General features: G+C 37.2%; 1 protein-coding gene across 4 annotated transcripts in view; it reads right to left on the reverse strand.

Moving 5' to 3' along the window:
- Nucleotides 1-25,333, reverse strand: part of ARMC3 (armadillo repeat containing 3) — an 85,138-nt gene that overhangs the window by 37,551 nt on the left and 22,254 nt on the right. For all 4 annotated transcript variants that reach the window (XM_066384552.1, XM_066384553.1, XM_066384551.1 and 1 more), the window contains exons 4-10: nt 23,967-24,092; nt 21,301-21,369; nt 20,886-21,061; nt 18,099-18,293; nt 14,998-15,181; nt 945-1,097; nt 739-844 (exon numbers count right to left, since the gene is read on the reverse strand). In XM_066384552.1, the coding sequence (XP_066240649.1) occupies nt 739-844; nt 945-1,097; nt 14,998-15,181; nt 18,099-18,293; nt 20,886-21,061; nt 21,301-21,369; nt 23,967-24,092 (1,009 nt within the window). The remainder of the gene's footprint in view (nt 1-738; nt 845-944; nt 1,098-14,997; nt 15,182-18,098; nt 18,294-20,885; nt 21,062-21,300; nt 21,370-23,966; nt 24,093-25,333) is intronic.

Genomic DNA, 25,333 nt, shown 5'->3' on the forward strand with positions numbered 1-25,333 from the left:
ACCAATTTATGGAAACAAGAAGAACATACATTTGCCTTTTTTAATATTGCCTTACACATTTTTAAATAAAAATTTTAAAAATGGATGGTTAGGAGGCACGAGGATGTACATGAATGTTCATACTACTCAAAGGGTTAATAATGGTATACGTTCTGAGGAATGTGTTGTTAAGCAACTTTGTCATTGTGCAAACATAATAGAATGCACTTACACACACCTAGATGCTATGGCCTACTACACAGCAGCTCCTAGGCTACAAACCTGTGCAGCATGTTACTGTACTGAATACTGTACAAATACAAATTGTATTTGTGTATTTTAATGGTATGTGTGGACCTAAACATAGAAAAGGCACAGTAAAAATATGATATACAGTACTTTTCTATGACTGGCATCACCACATATGTGTTGCTCTATGACTTTACAATAGCTATGAAGTCATTAGGGGACAGGAATTTTAAGCTTCATTATAATCTTTGGGGACCACCATTATATATGTTGTCAGTTATTGTCCAAAATGTCCCTATGTGGCACATGATTGTATCTTTGGAAAACAGCTTGATGGCTAATTTTCATAAGGGTTCCTGAGGATTTCATAAGGAATTTATTCCAAGATACACTATCTGAAAAAAATATGTAAACTTCCATGAAAGCCAAAATGTTAGAATGAGCACATTTTGCACCGTTAGACATCCCATCCCACACAAGGCAGTGCTGAATGAGTCTTTTCGTACTTACTTCGCATTAGCAGGGTTGCAGGTGGTCAGATTAGCCAGGGCCAGGGCTGCTGCCTCCCTTACCTCTTCATTGTCACTTTTTAGCAACTGAACTAACTGTGGAATCCCTATGGGGAAAAAAAGATAAGTGTGACTTTACCAACATCCACATCAACTAGAATATGGTAACCTAAAACTGTACAAAGTCGTTTTCTCGAGTTCGCTCACCCTGATGGTTGAAATACTCTTTGCTGCTCGAGTTCTCGCACATCGCTGAGATAGCCTGGGAGGCAGCAATTTTTGTTCCGTCGTTTTCAGACCCCAAAAGGTCTACAAGGCATTTTTCAACCTCTTGTTCATGAAAAAGTTTTCTGTTTTCAGCTTTCATGAGCCAAAAGAAAAAAAAAATCAGAATTTTGCTGCAAAAACTGTCCAAAATATGATAGAAATTCAAAGTATTTGCTAGCTTCAGTCAGAGAGAGTATAAGCTACCACACACAAAAAATAGACCTATTTAACCCTTAGAACACACTGGCTATGCAAAATAAATCATGGATATTGCTCTTTTTTCTATTCCCTTATATGATACCAACTATGGCAAAGAAAGTTATATCATAAGAGAGAGGCAAGTTTTAGATTTAACAAGAACTTGTTTAACACCAGTCATTTTCCCAGCACTGTACTGTGTTCAGACATGCTGTCTTTTCACTAAGGACAAACACTTGTTTATGTGATGTTTATTTTAAAGACAAGTCCAACATTTGAAGAATAACTAAGATGTACAAATTGGTGAGCTAGAGAAAATAAAAATGAGTAATAAACTATGATTCCAACTCTTAAGGAATTTATAAGCTTATATAAAAATAATTGTAATCATTTTTTACCTTAAGTTACAATACATGGTAGCATAGCAAATATAAAAATAATTATTTAATTGCTAAATTATCATAAATATAATCTAAACATATACATATAGGCTGGTGTTCTTTATTTAAAAACAAGTAAAATTATGAATTTAAGTACATACCATAATTCACCCCTTTATAAAATACTAAATTAAAAACCAAAGTATTTTAAATGTTCTTCTCATTTCCTAATGTTTTTCTTTTGATTTCATTTGATTTTGTAAAATAAATGTCAATGAATGAAATACTGCATTCAATTAATATTCTAATTTAGTTGAATACAATATTTGCTTTAGTATAGCAAATTTTAAATAAAATAAAATTAGAATCTAAATTTTTGTTTTGTGTTCTATAGTTAATTCTAAATAAGTTACTATTTATTAAAAAGTATTTATTAGAAAACATATATTAAACCAAATTCAGTTTCTTTTGTTTGTTTGTTTTGTGACAGAGACAGAGACAGAGCGAAGGACAGACAGGCAGGAAGGGAGATGAGAAGCATCAATTCTTTGTTGCGGCTCCTTAGTTGTTCATTGATTGCTTTCTCATATGTGCCTTGACCGGAGGGCTACAGCAGAGCAAGTGACACCTTACTCAAGCCAGTGACCTTGGGCTTCAAGCCAGTGACCTTTAGGCTCAAGCCAGCGACCACAGGGTCATGTCTATGATCCCCATGCTCAAGCTGGTGAGCCTGCACTCAAGCTGGTGACCTCGAGATTTCGAACCTGGGTCCTCCGTGTCCCAGTCTGACACTCTATCCACTGTGCCAACACCTGGCCAGGCACCAAATTCAGTTTAAATGCCATATGAAGTAACAAAGGCTACTTTGAAAAGAAACAGTTTACCAGTAATTCTTTACTAATTTATGCAGAGTTCCTTCATTAAACTTTGTTGTAGCCCTGGCCGGTTGGCTCAGCAGTAGAGCGTCAGCCTAGCATGCGGAGGACCCGGGTTCGATTCCCGGCCAGGGCACATAGGAGAAGCGCCCATTTGCTTCTCCACCCCTCCGCCGCGCCTTCCTCTCTGTCTCTCTCTTCCCCTCCCGCAGCCAAGGCTCCATTGGCGCAAAGATGGCCCAGGCGCTGGGGATGGCTCTGTGGCCTCTGCCCCAGGCGCTAGAGTGGCTCTGGTCGCAACATGGCGACGCCCAGGATGGGCAGAGCATCGCCCCCTGGTGGGCAGAGCGTCGCCCCTGGTGGGCGTGCCTGGTGGATCCCGGTCGGGCGCATGCGGGAGTCTGTCTGACTGTCTCTCCCTGTTTCCAGCTTCAGAAAAATGCAAAAAAAAAAACAACAAAAAAAAACTTTGTTGTAGGTTTGAGTCTCCACTAATTAACGTTTATAAAGTCAATTTACATGATTAAAATAGAAGAATGTGTGAGGTATGATATTAGGATGCTAGGATGCTGATATATAATGGAAAAATATTCTGTTAAAATAAAAATCTCTGCAAAAATGCTGATACTAATAAAATTATAACACCTACATGTGGAACTAATTCATTGCTTACACATATTTTAATTAATTGTGTTTTGCAGAAAAATTTTCAGAAATGATTGCAACTAGGTTTTCATTTTAAAGTTAATACATGACTTGTCTCCCTTCAACAATAACTTTTCCATTGCCCCCTTTCGCAGAGGCAGGGCATCTTTTGGTGTCAGCATATTTGCAAACACTTACAGCTTTCATTCCCTGGGTACACGACGTAGGCTGAGCGATCAGGCCATAACAGGCGCAAGCTAAATCACTAATGCTTCTGTTCATTCGTCTTAAACCAATCACGCACCATGTCCTGTAATCCTATCATTTTAATCCCTTGCTCCTTTCATTTAAAATTAGAATTCAGGCAGGCCATAACGATTTCATTAAAAAGCTTGATTAATACTTAAATCTCAAGAATGTGGCTTCTAATGTTTTTTAAATATATGTAGTCCTTATTAGTTTTTCTGAATAAACAAGATCTGACATTTTTCCAGAGTCTCTGACCTAAAGTGTTTAGATTTATAATTAAGACTTCCTTGATGGCTCTAAGTCAATTTTACTAAACAGAACACCTGAGTGTGGATTCTATCTAGAAAACAGGCCAAAAGAATTAATTTGAAGAGACTAGGTTTGGAGTATGCAATTGTTGCATTAAACAAACAAACAAAAACAGTAAATATGCCATTACTGGAAAGATTTTTAAAAATAATTTAAATACTGTAGGCAATTAGTCTCTCAACTCTGCTGAGAGATCTAGTGTCTCAAGATCCAGCTGTGTTCACCAAACCTCAAAAGTGTTTACTGCAGAGTGGCTATAATAGATTTAAAACAAGAATTAAATAGTAACCAAGTACCTTCATTGAATCGCTACACCAAGAAGTGAAGTATTTATATTTTAATTATGCAGACAATAAGGATGCCAACGTAATTATGCTATTAACAGAGGAATGTCCTTTAAAAATTACATTTCTTTAGTATCACTAAAGTAAAAAGCCTGAAGTTTTGTAACTGAAAATAAGTCTATGTGTAATGATGCTTTCCTTCACCTCTTCGCAGAAGTCACTATGATGCTGCCTCTCCTCCTGCTGAGATGTTAATGCCAGTTCATAAACCTCGTGGCAACGTGATAATTAACACCTTCCTCCTCCTGATGCCAGGTCAAAGGCATACTGATTTGGGCTTTCCATGGTCAAAATACATGTTAAAACTTGACTCAATAAACAAAGCTTAAAGAAAGTTGAGTTATGTGTTTGTTTCAACTGTGTTTTTAACATGTAATGCCAATGTATTACCCAGCCTACAAAATCTTTTTTGATGCTAATGAAAAGTAAAAAAAAAAAGTTATAATGAACACTGATGGGTACATTATCCTTAACAAAAGTATAAGGAACATAGTTTTCTAACTGTGGAAAATTATTTTAAAATTCCTTCATGATCATTTATTTCAATACAGAAATATAATTAGGAGGTAACTTTGTTAATCCTTATAAGCTTATAGAGTTTATCATTGTTAGTAATAGTAAACAAGGCATGTTTAAAATAAAGCAAGGCATGCTGAACTTGACTGGGTCTAGCAAGAGAGGTCAAGGCGGGCAAGAGTTGATATAAAAAGGAGTAGACAGAAATACAGGTAGGGCTTGAAAACAAGGCACAGTCTAGCGTGGAGGCAGAAAGAAGAGGTGGCTATTGTGGATCTGGCCAGTAAACAGCGTTAAGAGGTAAGAAAATCAACAAAAATAGAAAAGAATAATCAGGTAAATGAGGACGATGCCAGTCTGTCCCCTAGTACTGGCCCTGGGGAAGAGGACTGGTTCTGTGCCGGTCTTTTGTTCTCAACAGAGTGGGCAGCTCTGCCCCATATGTTATGGCTAAGGCAGTGTGAACTCCTTAGAGCAGTGGTTCTCAAAGTGTGTGCCCTAGAAGATTTCCAGGTGTGCCCTATGGTATTCCAGAGTAATATGGGCCTGTTGGGGACCAAAAACCCAACAGGGCTTTTGGAGTTTAGATTTTGGGGGTACAGAGGTGTGGGGAATTGGCTGTAAGCTGACAGTCTGCCCAATCCCCCACCTCACTTGCCTGATTAGGTTGCAAAAGGCTGTTAAGCTGTGGTGCTGGATTGTTTACACTACCTCCCATGTTCCCTGGAAAGACTGGAGGCAAGTTTATTCTATCCTTTGTTTGGTGTAAAGTTAAGATGATATGTATGGTGGGGTTTTGGATTGATGATTAAACATAAGGAATTGTCTCTTGAAGCCTTTTGGATTTCTATAAAAGAAGAATATGTGGCAATATCTAAAAAAGCTTTGAACATTTTACTACAATTTTCAACATCCTATTTATGTGAATTAGGATTTTCTATCCTCAACACAATTAAGAGTAAAAAGAGAGGAATTCTTCAATGTATTGATGAGGAAATGAGAGTTTGCCTTTCAAATATATGTCCAAACATTGAAGAAACCACTAGGACACATCAGGTTCATGTTTCTCATAAACACAAGAATGAAAAAACTTAACACATTCATGCAGGACCTGCTGAATTTACTAAATCTTACTAAGAATGTATATATATATATATATATATATATATATATATATATATATTACTTTTTTTTATTTTTTTTTATTTTTTAACCCCTCTTTTTTATGAATTCTAAAAAGTATAACTCAAAAAATGTAACATAAAAATGTTTTTTAATGTCATAATGTAATTTTGTCATATTTATTTTGTTTAATTATCATGAAAGCATGCTTGGACTTGATATATTTTTCTTTAATATTTTACTTAATTATTATAACATATTTCTCAGAAATCTGTATATAGTGCGCCTACAATTATTTGTAGGATTTTAAATTTGCCCTGACTTCAAAAAGTTTGAAAACTACTGAAGTAAGGGGAATTCTGCTCCTGCAAAAGCTTGGAATGGAGAGAGGTTGTCAATCAGGAGAGGGCCCACTCGTTGGGATACAGGGATAGAATGAAAGCTTGAACCTTTGTGCAATCACTGATCTTTCTAGAGGCTCCAAGAATCAAGCTGCCAGACCAGACTATAAGAAAATTAAACTTTCTGTGCACCCATTGGATTAGCTTATCATTCAGCTCACTTTTCCAGTGTTTGTACAGTCACCAAAGGTGGAAACAATTTAAGAAGGAAGGACACTATGCCATTAAGGGTAGAGAAAGGTTTCCAATTGCATGAATTGAATTCCACAAAGTGAACTTTTACAGTGACAGATGAAACCTTCAAGATAAAGGTGAAAGATCTGTACTGTAACAGCTGTCAGCAGTTGGTATAGTTATGTTAGGGTAGCTGTAAATCTCATTCTATAATACATGAAAAATAGGGGTTCTGCTAAGCAACAGAAGTTAGTTAACTTTTGTCTTGCACTTGGTTAGTATTCCAAAGTATCAGGTCAAACTACTTGAGCTCACCCACAGGGTATTATTGTGCACAAACAACATGTACTGTATGTCCTCTGTAGTAAAGATAGATGGGAACCATGGTATATTTAAAGCAGAGTGGGCTACACTAGGTTAAAGCATGATAAAGGACACCATAAAGCTTCTTAAGGGGAGATAAAATAGCCAGTTATTTTACTGAAAGGGCCGCAAAAGCAATGGAATTAGTAAATGTGATGATCCCTCTAAGCTTAGCCATTTGAAGTACATGGATATCAATAGGTGAAAACATAATTTCCAAAATTGGAATCCAGACTAAGGACCTAAACCAGAGCAAATGTGTGCAAAAATTATGGTGTAGCATAAATAACATGCTCCAGAGCACAATGGAGAGTATCTGAGATGGAGAGTATCTGAGCTAGAAGAACTTGTTAACTAATGGCCATATCATAGTATAAGATGGAAGAATCTCTGATTTCAAGTGGATCTATTTATTCTAGTACAAAAGTATTAACTTGGAGTATATGAATCCAAAAGGTTAGAGATGGGCTTCTGGCAGTCCATGAACTCCCTGAAGTTATAGGCAGAATGTTAAGCATTTGTACATTTAGGAAAAGAGCATCTTTCATCAGATTTTCAAAGAAATTAAAGACCTCTCACACCTGCTGACGTGTATTATAGCTGAGTTTAGGTATTGTAGTTGGATGTGCTTGGAAGTTATCAGAAATATCGGTAGGAATTCGGAAGAGAGGTCATAATAATTTGGGATTCAGAAGCAAATATTAGAAGTCAGCTGAAATATTAGTCTCAAGTGAGATTACTCAGAGAGATTTGAAAGACAAGACAGATATTGGGAAGGCAAGGCTAATATGGAAATGATAGGCAGATGTGAGGAAGCTGGAAAAGGCAAAGGGGTGGTCTAGTGATTAGGGTCATCATTAAGGAGGAGAGGTCTTATGGAAATCAAGGGATAAAGACTCTTCTAGTGGAGGGGCAGTCAGCAGTATGGAATGCCACAAAGTGATCAATTAAAAAAAAATAAACCTGAAAATATATCTGTAGAATTTAGGAGTTGGGAGGTCAATGTCAAATTCTACAAGGACCATTTCTGCAGGTTCATGGAAGCAGAAGACACATGCAGGAGGCAGGAGGTTAAGGGATGGAAGACGTAGAGGTTTAAGCCATTTGAATTGGCTAGTCTTTGGATTGAGAGGTTCACTGAGAATAAAAGGAGAGAAAGAGGGCTCTGAAGCAGGGGTGAGAGAAGAAGAAACAAATTTCCATAAACCACCCCCAGTCAATGAGTACTTATGGGTCCTGCAGAATGTTCCAAATTTCTATCAGCTTCCTCTTATATAACCATGGGACCAGGAAAAGAATAGCACACAAGTGTTGCAATGCCACATTAGAGAGAAGCCTCATCATGATCCCAAACTGGGCAAATGTATTCTACTGGCATCTCAACTGATGGGGACATAGGCAAGGGCCCCCTGTAAGCCTTTTCTGTTCATTAAAACCAGGCCTAGGCAGAGCCCCCTCATTCCTCCATGGTGAATCAAACTTTGAAAACCAAAATTATGAAAGAGTATATGCCATAGGTATGGAAGAGAGAGAACTGAGGCGATCTAAAGGTAATAAATATTCCTGGGGGAAAACATTAAATAAAATAAAACAATAATCAAAAGTATACTGGAAAAAAATTAGTTTCCTACATTAGGAAAAATTAACAAAATGGGATTTTGGAGATCAAATGGGTTTGCTGTGTTATTGGCAAAGAGAGAGAGAGTCTCAGACACATTTTGGCAAAATTTTTTAACTCATAGGAAAAAGGATTCTACCCAAATACAAAAAGAAAGAATCTTATATACAAAAGAAGGGAAGTCAGGTTGTCCTTTAGACTCAGACTCTACCAAAGCAAGATTCATAGAAATTTGAGGAGAAAATGTTAATGGTGAAGGAATTTCCAACCCAGTTAAACTGCTTAGACTATGTTTAAAGGCAATCAACATTCACAAGGAAGGTCTCAAAATATATACTAGTCTTGACTATTCTTGGAAAAAAAAATTTTTTTAATGGAAAAAATATACTCTGATTAATTGGGAGATAAATAAAAAATAAAATCTTAAGAATGGCTATGTTTTAATTATGAGAAATTCACACTGTACACTTAAAGAGACCCTGATATGTACAGAACTCTAAATGGTAAATGATGATGAAAGTGACTTAGTAGCAAAGTGATTATCAAAAAAAAAAAAAAAAAATTGCAGAATTTTTAGAGAATCTATAAGCCCCTGTGAAATTTACAAATATCAGGAAGAAAAAGAGTTACAAAGCAAGAAAAAAAAAGTTTAATATCTCAATTATAATAACTTTATATTTAAAATAATTATTAAAATTTTTTAAATTTATGTAACAAAAAGAAGATAGAAAGAAAACAAAAGAGACAGTTTAGAAACATAAAAAAAACAGCATAAAATGTGATGTCAGAAATAAGGCTAGATACAATAGTTATAAAAATAAAATAACAATGTTTTATTGTTTATTGCCTTTGGATCTAGTGGTAATGAAGGTTTCTCAATAGTGCTAACTCCTGGGAACTTCAGCATCCCTTGTTTGGTACCTTAACCTTATCTATACTTCTAAAAGTAGTCTCTTCATTATCTCTTTATTTACATGGTCCGGAGCTTACAGAACTGTTTTCTGCCAAAACCATGACAATACATGGCAATTGTTTTTCTTTTTTAAGATTTTATTTATTGATTTTAGAAAGAGGAGAGAGAGAGAAAGGCAGGGAGGGAGTGGGGTGAGGAGCAGGGAGCATCAACTTTGTTGCTTCTCATATGTGCCTTGAGGGAGGAAGCCTGGGGTTTTGAACCCATGATCTCAGCATTCCAGGCCAACACTTTATCTACTGTGTGGAGCCACCACAGGTCAGGCATACATGGCAATCTTAATATCAAATTAGAATTTAAAGTTAAAAAGCAGTAAGTGAAGTAAAAACAAAAACAAAAAACTGGGGCCTGGCCTGTGGTGGCGCAGTGAATAAAGCGTCAACTTGGAATGCTGAGGTCGCCAGTTCAAAACCCTGGACTTGCCTGGTCAAGGCACATATGGGAGTTAATGTTTCCTGCTCCTCCCCTCTTTTTCTCTCCTTTCTCTCTCTCTCTCCTCTCTTAAAATGAATAAATAAAATGCCTGACCAGGCGGTGGTACAATGGATAGAACATCGGACTGGGATGTAAAGAACCCAGGTTCGAGACCCCGAGGTCGCCAGCTTGAGCACGGGCTCCTCTGGTTTGAGCAAAAGCTCACCAGCTTGGACCCAAGGTCGCTGGCTCAAGCAAGGGGTTACTCGGTCTGCTGTGGCCCCCCAGTCAAGGCCCATATGAGAAAGCAATCAATGAACAACTAAGGTGTTGCAACGAAAAACTAATGATTGATGCTTCTCATCTCTCTCCTTTCTGTCTGTCTGTTCCTATCTATCCCTCTCTCTGACTCTCTCTCTGTCTCTGTAAAAAAAAAAAAAAAAAAAAAAAAAAAAAGGTAGTGGATACAAAGTAATATTAAATAAAGCAAAGTTTAAATAAACTTATAAGAGAAAATCAACAGAAACAACATACTGGGAAACTTCTAACATATCACCCTTCATTGTTGATAGATTAAAGTAAATAAAAAAGTAAAGACAAAAAGAACTGTACAATTTAATTTATAAAGTAGAGCTAAAAGATAAATAGCAAACCCTACATTCTACAGGAAATATACCTTTTAGTCTATTCAACAAGTATTTATTCACTATCTCATTCATTGTTGTCCTTACCTTCTAGAATAGTGCGTTGCATATAGCACTCATACAATAAATATTTGTTAAGAAGTAGGCAAAGAGAATACCTTTCCAGGACTATATAAATACTTAGACACATTCATAATATACTAGGCCTCAATGAAAATGTAAAGCCTAATTTGCATTTTTTTTCAAAACTTAAAATCAAAAATCTTAAAATGAAAAACTTTGAGTGCTGCTTCCTATTGAGAAATGGGATCTGGGATCACTGTAGGTCTTTCCCTCAAAGGGTTGGCCCAATGTGCTCACATGGTCAAATGTCTGACTAAAATACCTGCTTTGTAAGACTAAAATTGAAAACAAATCATAAAACAACCCATCTTTATATTACATAAATTATAGTATATGTTTTTAAAATCTTAGCCATAATACTTATCACTGTACTTCTTGGAGGGTATCATGAACACAATAAAGCCGAGAAGAGGTAAGAAAACGAGTACAGGACAACTGGGGAACATGATTACGGGGAGAGACTAAACAAGACAAGGATTTTTCAGTCTGCAAAAGAGATAGTTGAAAGGAATTTGAAAAAAATTCACAAGTGGCATAGATAAAAAAATACAAATTTAGTCATTAGATCCTAATGTAATCAGGAGACACAATTTGGAACTGGAATACAGCAGATTCATAAACATTAAGTGCCAGATGGGATTTAAAAACTATCTGGTCAAATTTTTTTGTGTTAAAGATAAAGAATGGATTTCAAAAAATGGTGGTGCATACACTGGCTATTCTCTTGCAAAAGAATGAAGTTGAATATTTACCTCACACCATATACAAAAGCAACTCAAAATATTGTAGATCGAAGACCTAAATATAAGAGCTAAACCTATAAAACTATTGAAAAAAAGCATAAGGGGAAAACTTCATGACATTGGATTTAATGTCATTAATGATTTCTTGGGGTGTCACACAGGCAAAAAAGAAAAAAAAAGACAAATTGGACCATGTCAAAATAAAAAACTGTGCATCAAAGGACACCATCGACAGAGTAAAAAGGCAATGCACAGAATGGGAGAAAATATTTGCAAATCATGTACCTGATAACAAGTTACTATCCAGAATATATAAAGAAGTCCTACAACTCAACAAAAAATAAATCACCTGGGTAAAAATTTTGGCAAAGGATTTGAATAGATATTTCTCCAGAGAAGACATATAAATAAGCACAGAGAGAAGATGCTCAACACACTAGTCATTAGGAAAATGCAAATCAGAACACAGTGAAATACCATTTCATGTGCATTAGGAAGGTTACTGTCAAAAAATGGTGGGGGAGCCTGACCTGTGGTGGCGCAGTGGATAAAACATCGACCTGGAAATGCTGAGGTCGCCGGTTCGAAACCCTGGGCTTGCCTGGTCAAGGCATATATGGGAGTTGATGCTTCCAGCTCCTCCCCCCTTCTCTCTCTCTCTGTCTCTCTCTCCTCTTTCTCCCTCTCTGTCTCCCTCTCTCTCTCTTCTCTAAAAATGAATAAATAAAATAAAATAATTTAAAAAAAATGGTGGGGGAGGGAGGAAAGTGGAAAGGGAGGAAAATGGTGATGGAAGGAGGCTCGACTTGGGGTGGTGAGCATATAATACAACATACAGATCATGTGTTATAATATTGTACACCTGAAACCTATATAATTTTATAAATAAATGTTACCCCAATAAATTCAATGAAAAAGAAAAGAAAAACAGAAAATAGTGTTGGTAAGAAGTGGAGAAACTGGAGCCCATGTGCACTGCAGACAGGAATTTAAAATAGTGTGGCCACTATGGAAAACAGTATAGCAATTCCTCAAAAGATTAAACAATGAATTACCATATGATCTAGTAATTCCACTTCTGGGTATATACCCAAAAAAATTGACTTGAAGGGACTTGAAGAGATATTTGTACATCCATGTTTATAATAGCATTATTTACAATAGCCAGAAGGTGGAAACCACGCAGATGTCTATCATCAAAGGATGAATGGATCAACAAAACATGGTCTATGCATACAGTGGAATATTTTTCAGCCTTAAAAAGGAAGGCAATTCTAACACATACTAAACATAGTTAGACCGTGAGGACATCATGCTAAGTAAAATAAGCCAGTCACAAAAAGACAATTATTGTATAATTCCACTTATATAAATACTTAGATTAGTCAAAATTATAAAGATAAAAAAATGGTAGTTGCCAGAGACTTCATGGAGGGGGATGTGGGAAGTCATTGTTTAATAGGTCTGGAGTGTCAGTATTGCAAAATGAAGAGAGTTCTGTGGATGAATGGTGGCGATGATAGAATAACAATGTGAATTTTGTTAATGCTTAAGTGAATTTACTTATTGGTTACTTAAAAAATTAAGATGGTAAATTTTATATTATGTTTATTTCACCACCATTAAAATAATAACAGAGCTTATTTCCTTTCCTTCAGTCAAACCCTGCTTATCTTCTTGACTTCCTATTTTTGTTACTGGCCATGTTCTACCGGTAGCTGTCCAAGGCAGAAACCTGGCTTTGCCCTAGACATCACCTACTCTCTCACCCAGCACATGTTGTCATTCAACAAACAATTAGAGACATTGCAGTGTGCCAAGCACTGTGCTGGGGAGTCTCCCTGCCTCTGAGTCCGTCCTGAGCACCACATCTATTTCAGGACACCTAGGTCACCCCAGCAATCCACTTCCGGGTCTTTTTTGGCTGGTCCTGTACACTTCCAATCTCTTCTCTGCTTTGCAACAAGAATGCTCCTTCTTTAAAAAGTGAAAATCTGGGCCTGACCTGTGGCTGTGCAGTAGATAAAGTGTCGACCTGGAATACTGAGGTCATGGTTCAAAACCCTGGGCTTGCCCAGTCAAGGCACATACAAGAAGCAACTACTACAAGTTGATGCTTCCTGCTTCTTCCCTTTTTCTCTCTCTTTCCCTCTTCTCTCTAAAATCAATAAATAAAATTTTTAAAAAGTGAAAATCTGTCATGTTCTCTTCTACGTCAATTCAAGGCTCTTTGTTGCTATCAATATAAAGTTTAAAGTCCTTAATTTGGCTTATAACGCCCATTAGCATCTGGCTCCTCATTATTTCTACAACCTTAACTGTCAGCTTTCTGCTACACTCTGTTCCTGACCATTCTGAAAACTTTCAGGCCTGGAACTTCCCATGCTCTGTTCCTCCCTGGCCTTTACACACACTGTCCTTTCGCCTCCCCCATTCCACATGGAGCGCCTTTGTTCAGCAGCCAATTTCTATTATTCACTCACATAGGTCCTTGCTGTTTCAGGAAGACTTAGCTGGTGCAAGTCTACCCTGGGTGGCCCTTCTGGGTGACCTTATTCTTCCATCATCAAACACTTCTAACATTGCACTGTGATTGCCTGTGTACTTGCCTCTTCTGGATTTACTGACACCAAAGAGGGGCTCAATAAATCATTAATAAATAAATTAGTAAATAGGTCTAGAGAGGCCATAGTTCACTCATGCCATAGACTGAGGTCAGTGCAGCGCTCGGGGCTGGTAGTGAACTAAAACACCAGGTACTCTGCCTGTGGTGCTCTCTCCACTGCTGTGTCACATGATGGGCAATAAGCTCATGAAACACTCTCCCAAGAGGGGCTGAAACAGTCTCTGAGGGGTCCAGCTATACTGATCCGAAGAGAAGTTGAGATATGCAGAAACTTTAGTGTGATATTGTCGCTGTCTTCCCACTGCCGTCTCTTTGGATCTCAAATGGCTAACACCTGTGAAAGAAAACAGACCTGACCAAATATGATAAGGTCTAGTTCTATGGGACAGAATACTAAATCAACCAACTTTTGTCAATATTAAAAAATCTCAAGTGCATAGCCTCTTTCTAGACATGGCACATGTAGTGTAACTCACAGGGCCACTCTACCAACTACACACTGGACAGTGAAATCTGGTTTACAGCATCAACACTTTGCCTTGAAAAAATCCAGTATGGGTTGAAAAGGAAATGTTCCCATAATATATATGTAGTCATACATACAGATATGAGTATATGTGTTTAGAATATAAATCACTGAAACTAGTCAAAGTTGTTATCGTCTCTGTGAGAAGTGATGTGGCAGGGGGAAATAAAGTCCCATCTTGTACTAAATCATACACTCCAAATATACAAAAATTAAAACTATAATTTTACCTTTAGTGCTTGTGATAGAACTAATCTCTCCTATTTTACAGATTTATGTCAGCATAGCTTGCCACCGAAATGAAACTGTATTATGTATATAGTATGAGCACATTATATTTCACAGCTCTATAGCACCGCACTGACTCCCGCTGAAACTTGTCATTACTATATAGATATCATTCCAAATGTGGACTTATTGAAACAATGTCTTCAGGATCACAGGCAATGCACACATTCTGCATAATTCCAAAACTAAGAGAAATAAAGGCTTAAAACTTAATTTAAGATTAAATCATTTTTAAAAGATAGAATGATAATTAAATTATATTCTGTTTATTATATCCTTGACAAAGCAATCTCTACTTTCATTCAGTGGCGTTGAGATGAATTTTGCCTTAAACAGTAAGTATAGTACAATTCTCAAACAGTCATTTAAAAGCAGACAAGTACTTGAATGTTTGTTAGTACAAATCAAAATCAAGAATACAGAGGGAATATGTATGCTTAGTTTATACAAAATGAGACATACGATCATAAGCTGCTTTGGTAATGGCTTTTGCTGCATTCTTCTGAATATCAGGAATTGTAGAGTTTTCTGCAAATGCTAAGAACTTCTTTAGTCCCCCTGTCTGTTGAATCAGCACCATAGTATCCATATCTTCAAGGCAATTCGCTATCACTGAAAGTGCTTCTATATGAAGGTCATTCAATTCCTAATAATAAAAGCAAACATAACTTTAGAAATTTGTACTTAAAGAAATTAATACTTTGCAAATTTTACACAGGAGGGAATATGGTTGGTCAGAACATAATGTATTTAATTTTGTTTGGATAGAGGCCCAAGGAAACAGTTCCGCTGATTAACATAACATCACTTTCCCTAACCATTTGTCCCATCTTTTCTCATTTTCCCTACTCCATGGTGTTTTATGGATAAAAATAATTACTGGAAACTTCTGGTAATAGTATCCAAGTGAAGGTGCTCATACAACCTCCACTGACAAAAATTTTAAGTCTGAAGAAAACATTTTTTGAGAAAACAGACAATAGCTGAAGGCAAGTAAACTCCTTAACATCTGCAACTGGTGGAGGGAAGTACGGGGAGCATGTGGCCTTCTCACTTGCGGACTGTCCCAAGCCCCACAGAGGTGGGAACCTGCAGCCTCATCTGAGCTGGAAATACAGGTGGGAACCTCAAAGAGAGAGTGAGACAGAGGAGGCGCAGTCATGGTATTCCTTCCAGGCAAGGAGCTAGCTCACAGCCAAAGGAGTGCGGCAGCAGGCCCAAACTAACGGATTTCACTGTTACCCTGACCCCCACCGTCTTAAAACAGCTGGCTTGACAGACTTGCCTTTTAAGATTCAGTACCAGGGCCAGCTAGATGGCTCAACCCCGCGGGGCTGCAGGTCTCCAGGAGGCTGTGTAGGTTCAGCATCTACTGTGTGGTGCTGTTTCTCCCATCACCAGGGCTCATGAGCCGGGAGTTGGGGGTGGATATGGGAGTGGCACACTCATTATTGCCTCTAGTGACCCACTAGCAAAATTTTTACTTCCTGTCTCCTTAATCCTACGCTCTGCTGATCTAGAGGTCTAAATTCTGAAGAGAGGAATGCTTCCATCAGGAGACTAGGAAAGAAAAGACTGCCACCTGTAGCCACTTTGGGCTCCTTATGCCTTTATCTCGACAGGTAAGGAGAGTCACTGTGCTGGCCGGGGTGACGGATCCCTACCACCGAGGGGCAACTGAACCACCACTCCACAACAGAGATAAGAAAGAATGTATCTGGAATATCAAAGAACCCTGAGGGTGTCTCTTAGTGTTACCGTGCCTTGTGATTAAAGTAGATGGAAAGCTACACTAATCCCAGTCCCGATGGACTACTAACAGCCCAGACCCTTCAGGAATGACATTTGGGTCACTCCATCAAGCAAACGACTAAGATGAGCTGAGGTACTTGCTGAGGGCAAAGGGGATATGGGGCAGGTATTAGAATAAGGTAGGTATAAATATACCAATCATGACCATGTGACCAGTTACACAAAAGAAGATGTACTTGTCATGAATATCTCCTTCTTATTTTGTTATGTATATGTGTATATATGCAATATCTTTAATTTCTTCCCTCTTATTCATATACCCTAAGATGTATGACTTTATGAACTAGTATTCAAGTATTGTTAATTTTACATGATAGCACTTAAGTTATGGGCTATCAAGGAGAAAAGTAAACATCATCCAAAGACTTCACACCTCTTCTGGGAAAGGTTCAGTGCATTTTTGGCTGTATGCAGGATATTTACATCATGTTAGGCAGGAGGAGGACCTTGTTATTGTCTTATTTGGAAATTAAGTATGATTTAAGAAGATGTGTACAGGTGCCAAATTGACAAGAGTGGACCTGTGATGGTTAATTTTTATGTTTTAACTTGGCTAGACCACAGTATCCAGATATTTGGTCATTTTTCTGTATCTAAAAAAGTTAATAATTAGATAAAATTAGTATTTAAACCAGAAGACAGAGTAAAGCACTACCCTTCATAATGTGGGGTAAATTACTCTTCTTGCTCTACCCTAGAGAAAATTATGACAAAGGTTAAAACACTAATTCTAGCCATTTCAGGAAAATCACGAAGATCATAAACAGTAATTTAAAACTTTACATTTTCTACATCATAAAATTTTAATTAAGGTACAATTGAGATATAATATTATATTAGTTTCAGGTGTACAACATAATGATTCAATATTTGTATATATTACAAATATCATCAACTAAGTCTAGTTAACATTCATTACTTGACATAGTTCCAAATTATTTTTCTTGTGATAACTTTTAAGATCTCTTAGCCATTTTCAAATATGTAATACAATATTATTAACTATGGTCACCATGTTGTACATTATATTCCCACAACTTATTTATTTTATAACAGGAACATTGTATCTTTAACTCCTTCACTCATTTTGCCCAACCCCCACCTCTGGCAACCACCATTCTGTTTTCTGTATGAACTTGGGTTTCTTGTCTTTTTTTTTTTTTAATTGAGTCCTCATCTAAGTGAGATCATATAGTATTTGTTTTTATCTATCTGACTTATTTCACTCAGCATAATACACTCTAGATCCATCCATGTTGTTGCAACTGGTAAGATTTAATTGTTTTTCATGGCTGAATAATATTCCATAACATATGTATAGATAACTATATAACTATAGATAGATAGATAGATAATTTCTTATTCTACTTAGACTTTTTCCATCTCCTGGCTATAGCAAATAGTGCTGCAATGAACATAGGGGATGCCTAGATCTTTTTGAGGTAGTGTTTTCATTTTTTTAGATAAATACCCAGAAGTGGAATTGCTGAATCATATGGTAGTCCTATTTTTAATTTTTTTGAGAAATCTCCTAGAAGATTTTAAAAATTATTTTATAATGGCCTTTATCATTAGTCTGATTTAATCATGCTGATAAACTATGTAACAGTAAGCAAATTAGTCCACTATACTTAATATCATGCTTAAATGTAATTAAATTTCATTTCTAAAAATATTCTACAATTCATGTTTCATAACATTTGGGAGAGATGCATTTCCTCATAGACACTTTAAATAAATGTTACAAATACCTTCGCTTCTAGGATCTTAATGAGGTAGTCCATTCCTTGACTGTCTCTCAGCATTGCTCGTGACTCCTTCTCATATGTAATAACACCTAAGGTTTTGAGAGCCAACAACTGAATGACTGGATATTCTGACTTCAATAGCTCTAATATAGAAGGGATTGCATTTAGTTCTTGAAGTGTAGCTCGACACTGAAAATCCTGTCATGAAATACAAATGACAAAATGAATAAGTTTTAAAACAAAATATAACCTCAGGAATGGAGAACTTCTCTTTTCTAGCAGAATATCCCATTATAATTTTCAAATCTTTCATTCCAGATTCCCTTTCAAATAACTCACAAACAGAAGTAAGCAAACCCTCGATTGACAACACCAAAAATATTTATTTAAACTATGAAGAGGCTGTCAATAACAAGATATAGACACAATCTATGACTTCTGCAGTATGTATTGTTTCTTTATGATGCAGTAAATTCCTATGACTACAAACACTATAACAACAGAAGTTATGCATAATGAATTCTTTTCATACTCTTCCTGTTTAAAATAGCATTTGATAAAATGAAACAATGGAATTAGTTCCTTATTATCCTCAATCAAATGGATTGTTTATGAAAGGCTTCTATGCACACAGTGCCATTTGCAGGCCCTGTGCATGCAAATTCACATCAGGTTTAGTTCAGACACATGACCTTTATTTAAGACATTTACATATCAAGGGGTCATCAGAGTTTAGACAAATTGCTCTGCATTGTGTGTCTGTAATTTCATGTGTGTGATTTGGGGGTAAAAGGGGTTGGCTGGAGTGAGCAATGGAGAAAACAAGACAAAATATAATAAAAAGCTCTCAAACTCTGACATTTTAAATCAAAATGTGGCAAATGTAAAACAGTATTAAAAGTGGGAAAGGCTCCACTGACAGCTTAGCTTCCCTCTACACATCCTTCAGTTGCTACTATTCAGCTTCATTCACACATAACAATTTCAAGTTTCTGTTTGTTTTTTGTTGAATTGTATCCCCTAAAATATAGGGGAAGTCCTAACTCTCTGGCCCTCAAAATGTGCCCTTATTTGGACACAGGGTCATTACAAACATAATTAAGTTAAAGTCACAGTGGAGTAGGGTGGTACTTAATGGTGTCCTTATAAGATTGGTATCTTTATAAAGGGAAAAATGACAGAGGGAGAGCTTGCAGGGCTGCAACTATGAACCAAGCTGGACCACGGATTAACAGCCACACCGGAGGCCAGGGCGGATTCTGCCCAGAGTCTCAGAGGGAGCACTGCCTTGCAGACACCTTGATTTCAGACTTCCAGTTTCCAGACTGTTAGGGAATAAATCCCTGTTGTTTGAAGCCACCTAGTTTGTGGTACTTTGTTACTGCAGCCCTAGGAAATTATTATGCTTTTTTAAAATTATGTTTTCTTAAATTGATTTGAGAGAGGAAGAAAGAAATTGTGTGCGTGCGTGTGTGTGTGTGTGTGTGTGAGTGTGTGTGTGAGAGAGAGAGAGAGAGAGAGAGAAAGAGAGAGGGGTGAAACATTGGTTTGTTGTTTTTTTGTCCCACTTATTTATGCAATCATTGGTTGATTCTTGTATATGCCCTGACCAGAGAAGGAAGCTGCAACCTTGGTCTAACCAACTGAGCTATCTGGCCATTGCAATACACTGTTATTAACTAGTACTTCTGTTATGAAGAATAGTGGAAGTCTTTTCATTTCTTTTTGATAAAAAAAAATGTATAGGGAAATAGAGCTGTAAGGAATCTTGGGATGTAAAACACAAACATGCTTGGTGGATTATTTTGGCCTATTGGATAAGGTGAAGCCTTAAGTAACCAGAAAAGGGAAGCAAAGCTAAGCTTCTTCTTCAAGGTGTCTTTTTCAGGGAGCAGTATGGGTAAAAACCAGTCAGTGCACAGCCAAGTGGCAAGGCCTGCTAAGGCCAGGAGTGGATGCTTTTGCTGCCTTTGGCATGAGCCTATTGGTCTCTCTTTTTTCATTAGATTTGTCTAGACAGTGTGCCTCCCAATTAACCCTCCCTAATCTTTGCTTTGCCATCTCATCCTTTTTGTACTTTCAGTTGATCAAGTGTGCATGGGAACTGTTCAGGAACCTGAGCAGGGAAAGAAGCAGGGAGGCTAACTGCAGCGTCATAGAGCTGGGCTGCTGTAAGTATGAGGGTGTGAATGCTGGGTGTGGCGCTGGGGGCAGTGGTGGGGGACAGAGGAGAAGACAAAGTGGGGGGGTCAGCTTCCATTACAAAAGAAAGCAGCACAGTGAGCTCACAACTTGGAATCATGGACAATGAGTTCTGCTCAGCCTACTCAATTCACTAGCCTTTCGCTAATAAATAAGCCTGTTGCAAAATCTTGGTACACTGATTGGAGCATACATCATATCCAATGTGCTTAGATCACCAAGTTTACATCCACAGGTGAATCCTAGTTCAACATGCATATCAGATTTCCCGTTCCAGAAGAAATATATTTTTATCTAGAATAATCCTGCCTTAATTTATAAACCATTCTATTCTTTTAAAATTTAAATACATTTCTAAAATGCCCTTTCATGAGAGAAAAATACTTATAAGATGTGAAAATTGAAAGGAATCAACATTAAACTTCCTTTATTTTATCTCTAAATGATTACTAGTAAATAATACCAAGATTAATCAAAACTGGCGAGTTTTAAGGTTTTCTTTTTCTTTTTTCTTTTTTTTTTTTTTAATGGGAAAGCAAATTCTATAATCAGCTTTGGTCAAAACATATTTTCAGGCACTAATCTTACCTGGACCAAGTTATAAATGCACTCAATCGAATTCTTCTTCACATCAGGGTCTGAGCTGCTCAGCAGTCGGACGAGCGGCTCTAGCCCCCCGTACTCGAGTATCTGCACTTTGCTGCTGTACTCTACGGACATGTTCGCCAGGCAAAGGCTGGCAAACTCATGGATAATGACTTCTTCTGCATATCAAAAATAAATAACAGAAATATGCTAACTACCCATTAACTCTTACTTTAAAGCCCATTTGAAAACCAAGGTTCCACAAAGCTTACCTTGGTTGGAGCCCATCTTGGTTTGAGATATTTTAATGACAATTAAAAATTGGTATATCATATACTATTTTCAATAAAATAGTGTCATCAAATATGAAAAACACAGCAGTCCCATTTTTAAAAATACAAATAGTATGCCAATTTACCTTCTGGAACAAGCCGAGCAATAACAGAATTCATGACATCTAACTCTCTTAACAATTTTTTAACATCATCTACAAAAGAAGAAACAAAATATTAATGTTTAATAATAATAATGGCCATGCCTATTTAATAGTCCCTTATGAGATAGGTTCCATTATTATTTAATATTAAAGATAAGGAATTTGAGGCTCAAAACCACACTGCAAGTAAGGGGCGAGGCCAGGCTTCACGCCCAGGTCTGCCTGGCCTCTGGCCCTTGAGCCCTGAGCTAATCCCAATAATGGTTGGTTGGTTGGTTGGTTTTTCTGCCCAGTTCACAGAATCAAAGAAGGCTCTTAAAAAGTTAATTCAGCATCCCTCAGACACAAACGTTCAGTGGAGACCTTGAAGACAGCAAAGCTCTTTCCGTTGTCAGGCTTGGCAGTTACAGACTGCCCTGGGCCTGGCCCTAGTCACAGCCCAGCGGGCAGAGTATGGTTGGCAGGTCTAAGAGGGTTATCTCACTTCATACCCAAATGTAACAATAATTCTAAATATTTTGGGGCCACAGACTCCCTTAGAAACTCATGTAATTCAATTTATAAATCTGCTCAGAAAAATTTAGAAGGCAACCAGTTCAGAGGGCTTCACAGTTGATAGACTCTTCATATATTAGAATATGAGAATACAAAATAAAACAATAGAAATTAAGAACAAAGCAATAAAAAAAGTCATAGAGACCTAGACATTAAATGAGAAAATATAAGTATAAATAGGAAAATTATAATTTCCTTTCCAAACGAGACGCATTCTCCCCCATGTCGTTCAGAAGGAGAACCCGACGTGCATGCACAGCAATGGCAAGGGTCAGAGAAGACTTGGTGAATAGAAAGTCCACCAAACCATGACTCAGAGAATAAAGTTCCAATTAACCGTAGTTCTGCTGATAGCCACGTGTATGACTTTGGGCAAGGAACCTAATGCTTTAGGGATAATTCCTGTTCTTAAACTGAGGATTTGAGGGTTTAGGGGGATAAATCGTGATAGAAGGAGACTGGATTTGGAGTAGTGAACACACAGTACAATATAGAAAATGTGTTATAGAACTGTGTACCTAAAACCTATATAATTTTATAACCGATGCACCCAATAAATTCAATAAAAAAGAAAAAAATTTAGGTAAAATTTTTTTTAAATGAGGAGTTACGTGAGAAGCAAAGCACACTGTGTGTTCTTTGTAACAAATTCTGTGGTGTGTAAACAAAATGAAACATAAGAAAAATTTTAATTTCCCCTTTTTGGCTATAAATACATTCAATACAGCACATTCAATATGGCAGAATTAACATACAGGCAACCCCTGATATCAATTTATGGAGGCACCACAATATTTAACATCTCTGTGCCTCAGCTACCTCATATGTAAAGGAAATAATAGTAGCAACAACCTCATTAAGTGATTTAATATATAAATAGCATGTAGAACAATGCCTGGCACATAGTAAATACTAAGTGATGACTGATGCTATCATTAGCCAGCTGGTGGAACACCCACTCCCCCTATAACTGTCCTCATCCTGCTGTCATCCCCAAAAAAAACCCCGATCCCCAATACAGCCACCATTTCAAACTCCTTCAGTTGCTGCCAGAACCCCTTTGGCTAAAATCCTCCATGGAATCCACCCCCTACTCAACCAACACACCGGCTGCAGGTGCCCCATAATCTCTGCAGCTGAGGTGGTGAAGGCACTAGTGCCAGACAAGCTCTCTTTCCCTTTCCCTCCGCAGCCTCCACTCATAGCTGTCTCTGAGAACACTAATGCCACAGCCCTGCTGGACATCACAGAATACGGGAAGCCCACTGCCTCACACACGGTGCAGGGAAAGCAGGTGAAGGAGGGCAGAACGTTGGGGAAAACAACGTCAAGGGAGGAAGTCTGGTGGGTTTAGTTAAGTACCACAATAAAGACATGTTTATGCCTAGACTGACTTTCATGTTAGAATTCAGTCTCCACCATTATCATTTTTTCATTATAAATTACAAAGTTTTTGTTAGCTAACTCAGAAACCTACTCTTATAGCATGAAAATGACTTACAAATGGAAAATATCCTGTTCATTGTTCATTGGTCAGGCACTGCCTTTATTTGCATGTTTTTGGTCAAACTGATATTCTAATAGACACAACAGCATATTTTAACTAATATATTACTATACCTTATTAAATATATGAAAATATTCAAGCAAATAATAGGTTTAATTTAAGCAGTATATATATTTCTAAGTTTATTTTTGGCAAACTATAGTTTGGGGCTTTAAAAAACTAAATGTATCAAAACTGTTTACCCAGGGCTTCCTTTACTATGAAGTACATATGAAGTGTAACTTACAACAAGGCAGACAAATTACATCATATTAACAAGAAAAAACCTATTCCAGTTTTAAAAGACCTAACTTGTAAGACTGGAACATACTACAGCACCAACTTAGAGAGTATTTGCACATATTTTTATATTTTAAAAGTATCCCTTAAGATATAAAATCATACATTTGTTACGCCATACTTAACTTTTTCTTTAACAGTAAAGTCAGTTTAAATAAAATTATATTCCTTAACATCAAATTTAAAAGAAAGGTAAGGCATCACATGTAATTATTTATTTTATTTATTTTTAAAAGCTACTACTTACTGTTGGAAGCCAAGATTCCAAATATCATAGTGGCATTTCTTCTTACAATTTTGTCTTCGTAACTGAGCAGTTTAGTTAAAGGTTCCACGGCTCCAAGTTCAAAGAGAGTCACTTTATTTTCCTCACCTGACATTACATGTAAAATAAAATCATGCATGGATGCCATCAATTTTACCAAAACGTTGTTGTGCTATCCAAATTTTTTTTCTTTTCTTTTCTTTTTTTTTGTGACCGAGACAGAGGGAGAGATAGATAGGGACAGACAGACGGAAGAGAGAGAGATGAGAAACATCAATTCTTTGTTGCGGCACCTTAGTTTCACATTGATTGATTTCTCATATGTGCCTTGACAGGGGGTCTACAGCAGACCAAGTAACCCCTTGCTGGAGCCAGAGATCTTGGGCTCAAGCTGGTGAGCCTTGCTCAAACCAGATGAGCCCACACTCAAGCTGGCGACCTCGGGGTCTTGAACCTGGGTCCTCTGTGTTCCAGTCCGACGCTCCACTCATTGCACCACTGCCTGGTCAGGCCATCCCAATTTCTTATTTGCCATCTGCTTTTCACACTCTTCTGCTTCCACATGTCTTTCTCTTAGAATCAGCTTCCGAGCACAGGTATCCTGGATGTTTGCTGCTCCCCGTCCCCCTGATGTTTACTCCCTTGCCCCGGATGCTTACAAAGCTGGCTTCCTCTTGCCATTCAGTTCTTAGCTCACGCTGCACCTCCACAGAGGTCTCCTCTGACCACCCTATCTAATGTTATTACCACATTCAAGCCTTCCTTATCTCACTTTATCATGTGTTTCTTTTACCACTTAATGACCTCCATGCATTGTTTACCTCTCCACTATAACTTAACTGTCCATGAGGACAGATACCCTTTCTGTTCTATTCTTGCACACCCTCAGTGCCTAGCACTGTGCCAGTCATGTGATGACATAATTACACAACTAATAACATGCATAGAAGTGTGTTATTTACTTCCTATTTACTGATGGTCTTGAGTTCTTTGCAATACTGATTTTCAATTCTATTGTGATATGACATATTTTCTATAATTGGAATTCTTCTAAATTTATTAAGGTTTGTTTTATGGCCCAGAATATGTTCTATTTTTTAAAATGTTCTCTATGCACTTAGGTCCTTAAGAATTTATTATTTATTTGTTTTTTCATTTATTGATAGGGAGGGAGTATCAAAACCCCAGCTACAATTGTGGATATCAATTTCTCATTGAATTTCTAGCTTCATATATTTTGAAGGTCTGGCTTTAACAGCATAACTGTTTAGGATTTTCATAGCTTCTTAATTAGTTGATCCCTTTGTTATTACAAAATGACCTTCTTTACTTCTGGTATATTTCTTCTG

This window comes from Saccopteryx leptura, chromosome 5 (assembly GCF_036850995.1).
Source record: "Saccopteryx leptura isolate mSacLep1 chromosome 5, mSacLep1_pri_phased_curated, whole genome shotgun sequence".
Classification (NCBI taxonomy): domain Eukaryota; kingdom Metazoa; phylum Chordata; class Mammalia; order Chiroptera; family Emballonuridae; genus Saccopteryx; species Saccopteryx leptura.